The 13,687-nt window shown below is 37.9% G+C and overlaps 1 protein-coding gene across 5 annotated transcripts in view; it reads left to right on the top strand.

Moving 5' to 3' along the window:
• Positions 1 to 13,687, top strand: part of usp54b (ubiquitin specific peptidase 54b) — a 118,965-nt gene that overhangs the window by 68,504 nt on the left and 36,774 nt on the right. For all 5 annotated transcript variants that reach the window (XM_081393692.1, XM_081393693.1, XM_081393694.1 and 2 more), the window contains exon 4: positions 9,546 to 9,680. In XM_081393692.1, coding sequence (XP_081249818.1) covers positions 9,546 to 9,680 — 135 coding nt within the window. The remainder of the gene's footprint in view (positions 1 to 9,545; positions 9,681 to 13,687) is intronic.

A 13,687-nucleotide genomic window follows, 5' to 3' on the forward strand; every position in this document is an offset into this window, starting at 1 on the left:
GATAGATAGATAGATAGATAGATAGATAGATAGATAGATAGATAGATAGATAGATAGATAGATAGATAGATAGATAGATAGATAGATAGATAGATAGATAGATAGATAGATAGATAGATAGATAGATAGATAGATAGATAGATAGATAGATAGATAGATAGATAGATAGATAGATAGATAGATAGTATTGTGTGCTTGTGCTTTTTTCTCTGGGCTACTTTGTTGATATGAAACACAAATGAGCCTGTGTGAAATCCATCACAGTGATTGAAATGTCTCTCTCTCCCTCTCTCTCTAAATGAAGTGTGTGAAGTGCTGAGGCATCAGAAATCACTCTGCTGTGGTGACACAAAGCCGTATCATGAGAACGCTTTCACATATTTGCCAGGATTTATGACTGTTTACCAGGATCTGTTCTTCCTGTCCTTCTCCTGCTCTTTCATCCTTTCTTCGTCACTCACACTCTTGCTGTTTCTCTCTTGCTCCTGTTTTCTCGCTGTATTAAACCTGTTGCTAAATTTAGCTCCATTTCTATTCACTGTTAAACTATTCGGGGACTAAAAGCAATTGATATTGTCCAGGTGATGTGTTCAGAACAAAATTGCAGACTTAGAAAGAGACTTATTTTAATCGCGTCCAAGCAAACAAGCTTTAAGCCTCCGTTATGTTTTGAATGGGAAAAGGAATGACTGTGGTTCTCAAAATAATTTGTCTTGCTGTACCTGAAATGGCATATGTCATTGAGTTGACTGCATCATTTTTCAACAGTGTTAAGGCAGCATTAGTTTTTTCTCTTAATAACATGACGGCGCGCTTCTGTTTAGGCCCTGTGCTAAAAGTTTACTCTGTGGTGAAGCTCAATGCCTGACTCTGAGGCGGATTACAGTCCCTCAGGTCTCACCCTGAGCTTTTTTCCTGCCAAACCCTCTGTGGACTGGTGGCATGTGATCTCAAGTGGCTCTGGCTGTCCTATGCCATGGCCTTGAATGGCATGCGCTTATGTCACCACCAATTTTTAATGGAGGAACGTTAGTTTCGGCCGATTGGTTGTGAGAGTTCCTCACGCGTGCCGCCCGCCAGCCGCCTGCTTGCCAGCCATGTTATTGAAATTTAATGATCTTATGCTACTAATGAGTGCTGAAATATGCCCTCACCACACCGCTCCTTTCTACAAACCGCAAAATTCTACAAATGTGTTTATTTGAAGCATACTGACTGTGGGGAATATCATGTTCATTTACTGAGATGTAAATGAGCTGAGGGGTATGGAGATGAAAAATCTCATATTGATTGTTTGCACAAGGATGCAACATTTGGCCAATATTCTTTACTGATTTGCTCCTTTGATTTCATTGCATTTTCAACTTATCAACTACTTAACGTCATTTATTACTAGTAGTTTGTCTTTTTATGAGAGGATGGCATTTCACAAGTTTGGGGTTGGTAAGATTTTTTTAATTGTTTCTGAAAAAAAAGCCTCTCACCAAGTCTGCATTTATTTGATGTAAATACACTGCTGTTTTATTTGAAGATATTCTAAAATGAAGTTTATACCTGTGATGGCAAAGTAGATTTTTCAGGCAGCCATTACTCCAGTCTTCAGAGTCAAATGATCCTTCAGAAATAATATGCTGATTTGGTGCTCAAGAAACATTTATTATTATCAATGTTGAAAACATTATTAAGCTAAATATTTTTTTCTGTATTCTTTGATAAATAGAAAGTTCAAGAATTAAATTTCTCTTAGCTAAATTCACTTGCTATTCAATTAATTTATTTATGCAGATTTAGGGGAGACTATGAATTCAGACAGATAATCTCACTGTTGTCATTAAAATTAAATGTTATTGAATGCAGCATACTTGTGCTAAATAAATTAACCTGAACGGTCTGACCGCATTTTTAAGCCTATAATGTTTGTCACCAGAGAGGCTGCATGTCACAGAGGCTGAATTGTGACATTGGGTGGCAAGGGCCCACATTACTGCCACTTCACGAGGTGTGATAGTGCCTTGAGGTTGGTGACCTCTACTGACCATCAGCCCCGCTGAGGAACTGCAGCGCTGGAGGCAGGAAACACACGCATACACAAACGAAATAAATGCAAAGTCACAGTCACTCACACAAGCCGCCACCTTTATTACGATGATGTTTCCTATTATAGAAGTTCCACTGACACCTCTATGTTTGTGCCGTTTTATGTAGTGCGAATCAGCGATTGAGTTAAACCCAGAGGTGTAAAATACTTGAGTAATTTTACTTGATTACTGTACTTAAGTATTATTTTGGGGGATTTTTACTTTACTTGAGTACAATTAAAAATCAGTACTTTTACTTTTACTTAATTACATTTTTTAAGAAAAAAAAGTACTTTTTACTCCTTACAATTTTATTTACAGTCAAAAAGTACTTCTTTTTTGGAGATCACTTCATTCTATTTTTCCTTGCTATTACCAAACCAATTGAATTGCGCTGATGCCTAGTTTAATTAAGTTTAGTGTCTAATTTAATGAGATTTGTTTTCACATTTCACCAAATTGGTTATAAATTATAACAGTCATTCTCAGGGGGGCAATCCAGCAGCCGAAGAGCGTACCACCCCCGGGGGCCACCATTGGCTAACAAGCCATCACCTGCTGTTAGCATTCCATTGACTTCCGTTCATTTTGGTAGGAGTGTAACGGTTCACAAAATTCACGGTTCGGTTCGATACGATACACTTGTGTCACGGTTCGGTTCGGTATGGTTCAATACAGCAAAAAGAAAGAAATGCCAGAGAAATTTCCTTGATTACATTTTTTTATTTTTTTTATTAAAACTAACATCATAAAGTATGATTTTTTTTTACTTTGAGCAATTCTGGAGCTATAATTGACTCTTCTTAGGAGCATATAAAACAAAACAGCTCCTTGGAAAAAATTAAATTTAATATTGTAGTAGTTATAAACAAAGGTTTATTTTAGTTCAGATTAACATTTGAGGGCAGCAATTGTATTCATAATGTCAAAATAAAACCGATGTAATGGCATTGATTGGCATTCAATGGCATTGTAGCCTACTATTCCTGCCAAACTTCCATGGTTGCAGTTAGTGTAACTACAGTAAATCCATGGTGAATGTTGCTGATCTGTGGACACTGAATAGTTCATTCATGGCACAATGTTTCTTCCTGGTTTCCACGTCAGCGCTGTTTGATCCGTTAATAATGGAGAAATGTGAATGTTTCTCACTAGATCTCGCAGCGATGTTATTACTTCTGTGGCGAATTCAAATGCTTTCTTTTCTGGATATCTTATTAGCGCAGTGTCGCTTGATCAAGATCGGCTCGCGCTGCTTTGGTTCAAACTGATAAACGGCCCTTCAACCACACAATAACGAGCAGTTTCGTTCCTCTTGCATTACGTTTGCCATTTGATGTTGGGAAATGTTGTGGTCGTGCCGGCGTCTCTTACATTATGAGCGCGCTTGCCACGTGCAACACGCCTACATTTGAAATAACGAAATTTTGGTCGGCAGGAAAAATGGTCCAACGAACCGAACCGTTCTACGAATACGTGTATCGTTACACACCTACATTTTGGAGTCACTTTGACAGCGAATAACTTTACATCTGAGGCGTTTGAAGACTCCATTTGTCCATTGTTTATGGTCCAAAATCAGCCACAGGATCAAGAGCACCAGTGGCTGTACCTTAGCGAATTCTTTTCTTTTAGTGGTAAAAGCATGTTTAGTTGATTGTTTAAAGAATGTTGCATATAGGCATTAGATAGTAGTCTTATAGTTTGATAAATAAATACAATTAAATACAAACAGTTCAAAAGCAGGATAAAACCTTGTATGTGGTTCATTCACTTCATGATTTTAGAGATTAAAAGCTTAAACAAGAATCTCTAGTTTTCATTCTTGCTATTACTTTTACTTCTTTAATACTCAAGTAAAATTTTAATGTGGTACTTTTTTTACTTTTACTCGAGTACGATTCTGGCCAGATACTTTTACTTTTAATTGAGTAAAATTTTCCCTCAGTACTTGTACTTTCACTTGAGTAACATTTTTTTGTACTTTTTACACCTCTGGTTAAACCCAATTACAAACTCATAATCAGCATGAGATTCAATCCCTCTGCAATTTGAAAACTGAGCCCAGGGAGTGTTTAATATTAATATATTTACGTGCGTCACAAGATTGCTGTTCCTGTCAGGGTGTGTGTGTGCATGTCTATATTTTCTCATTGCATTTGTGAGTTTTGAGCAGTGCAGATGATATGTGTCTAGTGTCTTTGAGTGGAGGTTAATGTCTTATTTCACAGGCTACGCCTGAGGGCTCGCAGCTGACAACACAATCTCTGGTGGTTTGTGTGTGTGAATGTATACAGTATGTATGCATATGACTGGACTTGCATGGTTTGAGTAGAGCCTGTCCAGTTGGGTTCCATGTCCTTGTTAGAGATGAGAAGGACTTTACATCACACACACACTGACACACTTTACATTACTGCTATTACACACATGGACGACTCAACCCTCAAATTGGATTTCCAGTTCTACACACTCTATAATATAATATAAAGACTCAAGGCAGCTTGTGGTTGAAACTTGAGAAGTTTATATGAATGTCCTTTTTGGGAAGGTCACAACTGGTTCAGACTAGTTTATATGTGTCAATATTTGTTGGCTAGCTCTTTGAACAAAATAAAAACCAGCGAAGCTGGTTGACTAGTGTAATTTGGCCTGGGAGTTAACTAGTCTCTTGATTTGTGTACATTTTCCAGGTTAGTTGTATCATGTCTTTAAAAGATACTCAAGAGTTTTGTTTGAGGAAAGTAGCAAGTTAAAGGATAAGTTACTTAGTTACTCATGAATTAAAATTTCCTGATAATTTACTCACCCCCATGTCCACGACTTCACGCCTTACGTAATCAAGTTGGAAAGGTCACACGTGATGCAGGCGGAAGTACCGACCCAGTGTTTACAAAGTGAACGTGCAAAGACTAAGTCAAATGCCCTTTACAAAAAAAGCGATTTTGAAGTTGGTGGAGAAAATGAGACGAGAGTTTTTCGTACTCCCACTTATGTCACTAGTGGACGCACATCGCAGAGCTAGTGCAAGACGAACCTTTTATTTTTTTTTTTAAAATGACTGGTCATTTTGCTAGATAAGACCCTTATTCTTTGGCTGGGATCGTGTAGAGCCCTTTGAAACTTCACTGAAACTGCAATTTGGACCTTCAACCCATTGGTTCCATTGAAGTCCTCTACATGGAGAAAAATCCTGGAATGTTTTCCTTAAAAACCTTAATTTCTTTTCGTCTGAAGAAAGAAAGACAAGACTTGGATGACATGCGAGTGAGTAAATTATCAGGAAATTTTAATTCTGGAGTGAACTAATCCTTTAACTAGATATCCATGAGCAGAACTGAATATTCCACAATGTTTGAATTATTTCTGTAAAAGTTTATCCCTGCTGAGAAAACCTGCCTATGGTTTACTTGTCTCCACACCTGGTTAGGCTGGTCTGTTGGCTTATTTTAAAGAGGTTTTGAGCCCTCTTCAGCTGGCCAGACATTGGAGACAATCTAGACAAGATGAAGACCTGATTGGCCAGGACTATAAAGGCCCAGACAAATCAAACTGATATCAAAGAACTAGCGGTGTCAAAAGCTGACTGTTGCCTCACATTGCATGTGTCTGGGCCAAAAAGTTGTGCTGGAACATCACAAAAACTACAGCCAATGGCCAGCTAGCACGAATGTTCTGAACCTGCTTGAAAGGAAGTAACTATTCATGCCTGCAAGTGGCAGTAGTCTGTATTTGTCATTTAAAAAGGGAAATCAGAAGAAAAAAGACTATGGTTTTACAAACTGTATACTTGCTTACCATTTTGTCATTTTATCATTTCCATTTTTTAAAGAACAGCAAATCAGAGTGATTTCTTGCCTCGATGGGCTTTGCTGCCAATTCAACATGCTCAATTGTTTGAAAAGCCGCGGATGTGGGTCCAACTAGTGCGTTAAACGATGACCCGACAGTCGACTTGGTGTCACGGCACACTCTTTTGTGGAAATATTACTTTTGTTTTGACAGAAATTCTGATTATAAAGTCTATGCACATTCCCACTCATTTATTCAATGTTTTCAGTACAGCCGATCACAGACGAACACTGACATTTCAGATAAAACATAACGAATTGTGATAGGTTGAGTTTTCATGTCAGTCTGTAGGATTGAAAATAATTCAAGATATCTGAAAATGAACAAAGACATTTGCTTTACTGTTTTCAACCCCCTCTTTCTTACCCCAATGACCATTTGGAGTTCCTAAAGGCACAGATTGTGATCAAGGCCTGTAGGCCAAGATGTGTGTACTTTGGGGGTCTATAAATTGGCACACCTTTAGTACGGTGGGGGAAGTTTTAATTATCTGATTGGTCAGTTTGAACATCTCACATTTGGGTTTTTAGCTCATGGTCAGGGAAAGGATAAAAGAAGATTGTAACTGTTACTCTGTCTCATTTATTCTCTGGCTCCCGTTCTTGGGGCACTCTTTCTTTGGCTCCTCATTTCTTTCTCTCTTACTCTCTACACTCCCTCTCCCTCTCTTTCTATCTGTCAGGTAACATTATACATACATGCTGGGTACAATTAATGGTATAAGTTTTTATCATCTCATACATCTATTTTAAGTGTAACCATTACCATATTGTCATTAAACCTTTTCAGTTACAAATAATGTGCTAACTAGTTTTGATTTGGTATTGATTTTGAAGTGTTACCTATTCACTCTCTATAGCAACGCTCTCCCACGTATTAAGCTATTGTAACTGTGCTTATTTCCGTCATTGTAATTAGCAGTGGGTGGTAATAGACAAGAAATGTACAGTTTTCTACCATCTTGCTAACAACGTTTCTTAAATCGTTCTGCAGTCTTGCAGCCTGAACCCCTGCAGGAAATCCACTCTTACAAGTCAGAAAGACTTTGCTTGTTCAACAGTTGTTTTTTCCATCTTCTTTTGTTTTCTTTTACATCAGATCTGAGCTCAGAGTTTGTCGCAACTTGCAAGTATGTAAGGGCGTGTGCTGCTGTCCCACTCTCGCTGAGGAGAGCAGAACAGAACTGCAGTTTGGTTGGGCACTGATTGCCAGAGTGATATATTTGCTGCGTACACACACCAGACTTCCATTTGGCCCTTATCTGTCCTGAGTGTTTCATCAGCTCCGAGAGAGAGAGAGAGAGAGACAGAGAGATGGGGAAGGAAGAGGACATTAAAATATGTCCATAGGCGAAAATCACTTCAGGCTCTTAGCTGGGCTGAGCAGTGTGTGATTAGAGCTGCATGGGGAAATGATGCAGTGGCTGAATTTTCCTCTCATCGAGTTTCCTCAGTGGGGTACATAACCCTCTACGTCTGTCCCTCCCACACTTTCTCTCATTTTCTTCCACCCTCCCTCCATTCTCTTTCTTTCTCTCCTTGGCGCAGTGCAGTCATCACACTGCATTACCTGTTCCAGAGCCACCGGCCTGTCCCGCTCAGGGAGAAACCCCCATCCCACCTTCAAATAGGGGGCTGCCTTGGGCACTGCGCCCACTGCATATATGAGGGTTTTAAAACTGCAGTATGTGTGTGTCACTGCAGTCGCAGCGAATATTTGCCTTTGCACTGTGAGTTTTGCCCGAGTCCATTTGTTCAGCTTATCAGGATGTCCTCTGGTGAGAGAGCATTGTGTTGCAGTCATTGTTCATTGAGTTCAATAACAGTGCCAATGCTGATGGACAGGAGAATAGATTCCACCGCAGGCATTTAGGACTCTGCATTTGTTTGAGCGTTCACTGTTAATGAGCTCAGTATCTTAGTTAGATGTTTTCCAACCGGTGCTACAGGGATGAGCTTGTCCAATCGAATAAGTAGTGTGAGACTCCACAAAATTTTATGTTTTGAAGAAGTTGGCACAAATCTGTTTGAATGTATGGCTGTGTTTCAGAACGCAGTGAGCTGTCTGCAGGTACAGCATTTAAGCATGTTCAAAATTCCACAGTGTTTTAAAACCTTGTGAGCTCACCCTATAACATTTTTGGGCCCATTTGAAAACTCTGTCTGTTTCAAAACTAATGAGCTTATACTTGCGCTAATGTTAAAAAGTTTGGGATCGGGAAGATTTTATTTTATTATTTGAATTTTTTGGGAAGAAGTTAATACTTTTATTCAGCAAGGATCCATTAAACTAATCAAAAGTGACAATTAAGACATTTATAACATTTTAAAATATTTTTATTTCGAATAAAGGCTGTTCTCTTGGACTTTTTTATTCATCAAAGAATACTCAAAAAGTATCATGGTTTCCACAAAACTATTAAACAGCACAACTGTTTTTAACATTGATAATAATAAGAAATGTGTCTTGAGCACCATATTAAAATGATTATTGAAGGATCATGTGACACTGAAAATGACTGCTGGAAATTTAGCTTTGCCATCACATGAATAAATTTCATTTCAAAATATATAAAAATCGTAAACAGTTATTTTAAATTGTATTAATACTTAACAGTATTACTGTATTTTTGATCAAATAAAGCAGCCGTGGTGAGACTTCTTTCAAAAAATCTTACTAAAACATTAAAATCTTACTAAACTTAATGTAGTGTTGTATTTTTGGACATTATTGGATATTTCATACATTAGCTGTTTTAAAGTCTAATGAGCTTCCTACTAAGACAACATTTTTCGACATTATTGGAAATGTTCCAATATCAGCTGCTTAAAAATCTAGTGAACTGCCTACTTGTACACGTTTGAACATTTGCTGTGTTTCAAAACACACTGAGCTTCCCATTTAGATGGAATTGGTAGGGCACACTAGAACATTTTCTTGACTTTATTGGACATTCAAATCTGTTAAAACACAAGCTGTTAAAAAATTTAAGCACGCTTCCTACTTACTATTTGTGGGCATCATAGACACATTTTGACATACTGTACAAGTGCACGGCTGCCTAAACATTTTTAAACGGACTGTTTGTATTTTTCCATTTTATTCTACTAACGTAAGCAATTTTGAATGACTATTGTAATTGTAATGGGCTAAATAAATGAATAAATAGTATGGCATTAATTTGCTTAAATAGCATTTTTGGGCATGTTTGAGCATTTGTTGTGCTCCAGAACATATTTAGCTGCCCATTAAGACAGCATTTTTGACATTGTCAGAGACATGTTGGCATGTTTGCTGTCTTTCAAAACCTGCTGATTTACGTAGCTAGACTGCATTGTTGACCATCATATACAAACATACTTTCTAAGCACTAAGTAGGCAAGTCACTAGGTTTTGAAACAGCCTGTGTGTTTGTTTATTGATTAGTCTGTGATTGGTTGTATTGCAGTGTAATGTTTTTTACAGTACAGTATGTCAGCCCTCCTCTCTTGATGTGTATTTTCTCTCCACAGTGAGCGGGCAGGCTGCCGAAAGCTGTTGTGTGCGGTAGCGTTTCTTAGTTGCATCAGTTTCTCTTTCTTACTTTTGAGGTGCTGTTTCCCTTTGTGGTTTCAGAGCATCTTCGCCCAGTTCCAGTTCAGCAGTGAAAAGGTGCTCCCATCGGACGCTCTGCGCAGCGCTCTGGCCAAAACCTTCCAAGACGAGCAGCGCTTCCAGCTGGGCATCATGGACGACGCGGCTGAGTGTTTTGTAAGACTTGTTTTTATCACGCTTTCTCCTAATAAGTTACTTTTCTCTTTTTGCTGACACAGTGATCAGCTATACCCGTCTTACCTCCTCTGTTCTCATCCCTTTGTCTCTCTCTCTCAGGCATTTCCTCTTCTCACCTCACCTCAACCCTTCTTTCGTCTCTCCTCGCGTCACCTCTCTCAGTTCTGTCTATTTCTGTTCCTCTCTTGGATTTTGTCAACCTTGATCTTAGATTCCAGAGATGTTAGGTGTTGAATTTCAAGCACTGCTGCTTGTGCACATCCTTGTGTGGTTTGAAGAGTGGTAGAAATGGAAACATGGAGTCTGAGCAGCGTAGGGAAAATAACTTCGGAGAAAGGCAGACAGCTGAAGTTTGACAACTTTAATATTCATATATTACTGAAAAAGATGTGTTTTGGCGATGTGCATGGCAGGACATGTTGTCGTATTTTTGATAAGTGAATTTGAATCTAAATGTCTGCCTGATATGATTCTCTAAGAATGCAATGAGACTTTAAATAAAACCATCTGAGGTTGATCTATATTTAACTGTGAAGTAAGGAATGGTTATATTTCTTTCTATTGTTGGGAGATAGCTTTTGTCGTACATGATTTTGTGACATGATCTTATGTCAATTCTTTCTGTCAACTTTGGTTAGCTATGTTCCAAGATCTAGTGAACTGCACTGTTTTTTCTCGACATCTCGACATGAAGGATGTTTTGTCAGCACTGTATGTACAGTGGCAACAAAAAGTACTTGCAGACTTATATTTGAAGAAATTGCACCAGATAAAAATATCAAATCAAGTGACAATAGACCTTTTTTTCCCAGAATTAACTTTGCAATTCTGAGACTTTTTTCAATGACTTTTAACCACCTGGAGATTTTAATGAATGTGTTGTGTAAAGCCAATTTCCCCAAGCAGAGTAGCCAAAGTTTTAGTTCATCACATGAACTATGATATTTTTCTAGTATCATTTGACAACCAAATCATTTTGTCATTAATTGGAACATTATATCTGTTTTAAAACGTGAAATGCTTAAAAAGAATGTTTGTGCTTTATTTCTTTAAAATAAATGGCACTTATAATGCACCAAAAATTCATTTTTTGTCGGACCACTGTATCTTTCTTGGATGAGGTAATCCTAGAATGCGTTGTGACACGCTCAGTAAAATGGTCCAATTAATATAATTTATTCAGCACTTAAGAGTAATTTGATCTAATTAAAAGCGACTTTTTCATGCAGCATGTGTGCTTTATGTATTTTATTTGCTCTTTGAGAATGAAGATGTTAGCTTAGCCACATGCTAGCCCCAGACTAACTTGAAATATAATGTGAGTGGTAATGGAAGAGCCTCACTTGCATTTCATTTGACAAACTGAGTCACTACAAATGAATCAGTTTCAAGTCATTCTCTTTAAAGCATCTATTTCAATATTTTGGCTTCCTTAGTTTTTAATTTGTAATTTATTTTTTATTAATTATTTTTATTTTCAATGCATCTTTTTAATTTAGTTTAGTTTTGTTGCCTTTATCATTCTTAGTTTTAATTTAGTTTCTTAGGTTTCAAGTTTTATAATGTACCATGAAGCAAAATGTTTTCAATTCGTTTTTTATTGTAGTTGTTTTAACAATAATAACACTGCTTCAAGCAAGATGTTTTCTTGCATTCAAAAACAGTTAGACGGTTTACAATACCATAATACCATAGAAAAGGTTCATTGTATGTAAGGTTGGCCTATGTAGACTTTTGCAACAGAGCTGTTTTTTAAGTAGACATTTAGATTTATGGCTGTGAACGTCATGGGCTTTACAGGCATATGACAGCAGGAGTTGGCAGGCATATGAATGGGCCCTGCTGTTGCTTTAGATGAGCTCGGATGGGATCATTAAGGATGTGGAAGCTTTCTAAGGTCTTCCTGTACTCCCCAACCCACTCCTCTAATCCCCAGACCTGATTATTTGGCCGCACCTGATTAAGGACCATAGATTGTGTTTATCTCACATTTATGTCCTTAAAGGACACACCGCATGAGCATCAATACAGATAATTGCTTTTAAGCAAATAAGCAATTGAACGATCATTCACGGGCGAGTGGCTGAGCTGTCCAATCAAGATAGCTCACCGAGAGACCCTGTGATTGGCTCCATCTTAAATACCCATTTATATTCAGCTAGTACTGTCTATGTCAGGTTTTTTTTTCTTTCCTCCATAGATATGTGAATGCAGCTGTGCTTACTCATAAGGTCACAAAAGACAGCATCATCAAAGTGTTATTTAGCTCAATTAGCACCTTGTCTGCAGTTCGGTAACAAAGGTCTGTTTCTGTTGCGGGCTCGTTATTTTTAGCCGAGGATCTGTTGAATGGAACTGCCATGATTTCTCCCATTTGTTTGACTGGCGCATTTGCGAGGCAGATGTAGGCACGGGGCCAAAGCGCTCTTTGTGCCATCCGTCTCCACTTAGACGCCAACCCCTCTCCTCACGTGCACCAGACGACAGGCAGTACATTAGCGAAATGCCAACTCTTCATTTCTGCCTCGCTCCTCTGCACATCTGCACCCCTGCATAAATAGCTGCGTTATTATCTGAGCCGGAAATGAAACGCTCCATACACTAATGATTTGTTGTGTGATATTCAATGAGAAGTGTCTAGCGGCGGGCATGAGATGTGACATTTTTCAGAGTGAAAAATTAGTTTGAATGCAATGTGTGAAGAGTCTTTATTTCTGAGCTCGGTGAACTCAGAGTTATTAGTGTTGAGATGTAGCTACTGTAACTAGTAGCAACAGTTCTTACTTGACTGTATTTTTTAAATGTGAGACAGTAGCTTGACTGTTTCAAAACCATGTAGATTTCTGCAAGAATGACATGATGCTACTTTGCTGGTTTTTATATGATAAAGTGCAGAAAGCTTTGTAGCCGAGTGAAATTGAGATGTTGTCCCAATTATCCTTGTCTTAATGAGCAATATATATTTCAAACCTAAACAAGTTTTTTTTTTTTTTTTTATGTTTTACCAGCTTGTGCTTTATTTATTTATTTTTCACAATAAATTTCACTTGGTTTTGATATTTTACTATGTATTGCAAATTGCAAAAAAATCATATTTTTAAGAGTGACTGCAGTGTCTGAAAACCTTTTGGAACCACTGTATCCTTTGAGAAATACAAGAATGCATTGCAAAATTCCCATCCATAGAAGTCTAAAACTAAACTATTTTTATTTTTTTTTGCAATAAAGCTAAAATAAAATAAAGCATAAATAAATAATAATTACACATATCTTAATTGGAAATGTTGCCTTGTCAACTAGCTGAAATAAGTTTTAAGTTGAAGTACTGAAATGGCTAAAACTAACTGAAATAAAAATAAAGCTAAATAGAAATATTTAAAAAACGAATAAAAAATAACAAAAGCACATAATAAAATTACTAAAACGTAAAATTTAAATGAAAACTGAAAATAATAAAATAAAAGCTAATTCAAAATGTTAAAGGGGGGGTGAAATGCTAATTTTCACTCAATCTCCTGTTAATCTTGAGTACCTATAGAGTAGTATTGCATCCTTCATATCTCCAAAAAGTCTTTAGTTTTATTATATTTATAAAAGAAAGATAGGCTGTACCGAGTCTTTACGGAAAAAAACAAGCGGCTGAAGGCGGGCCGTGTGGGCGGAGCTAAAGCTGTGCTAACGCGCCGAGCTAACAACACACAGAGACATTTGAAGCAGTTTTACTCACCGCCCGGTTCCAACGCACGACCGCGAACCTTTATCATTGTGACTGCTCGATCCTTAAGCATTAGACCAGGGAACGACAACTGGCGGCCCGCGGGCCAAAACTGGCCCGCCAGCAATATTTTCTGGCCCGCCAGAACATTTTGGAAGTCCTAAATGCTGCACAAAACTCTTCCACTACTTGAGAAAAGCTGCAGTCACGCAGCGATTTCACCAGCCGCATACTGTGTGAAACGCCCATAGGGAATAATGCGGCGCGTGAT

The sequence above is a fragment of the Scardinius erythrophthalmus genome, assembly GCF_964197995.2.
Source record: "Scardinius erythrophthalmus genome assembly, chromosome: 18".
Classification (NCBI taxonomy): Eukaryota; Metazoa; Chordata; class Actinopteri; order Cypriniformes; family Leuciscidae; genus Scardinius; species Scardinius erythrophthalmus.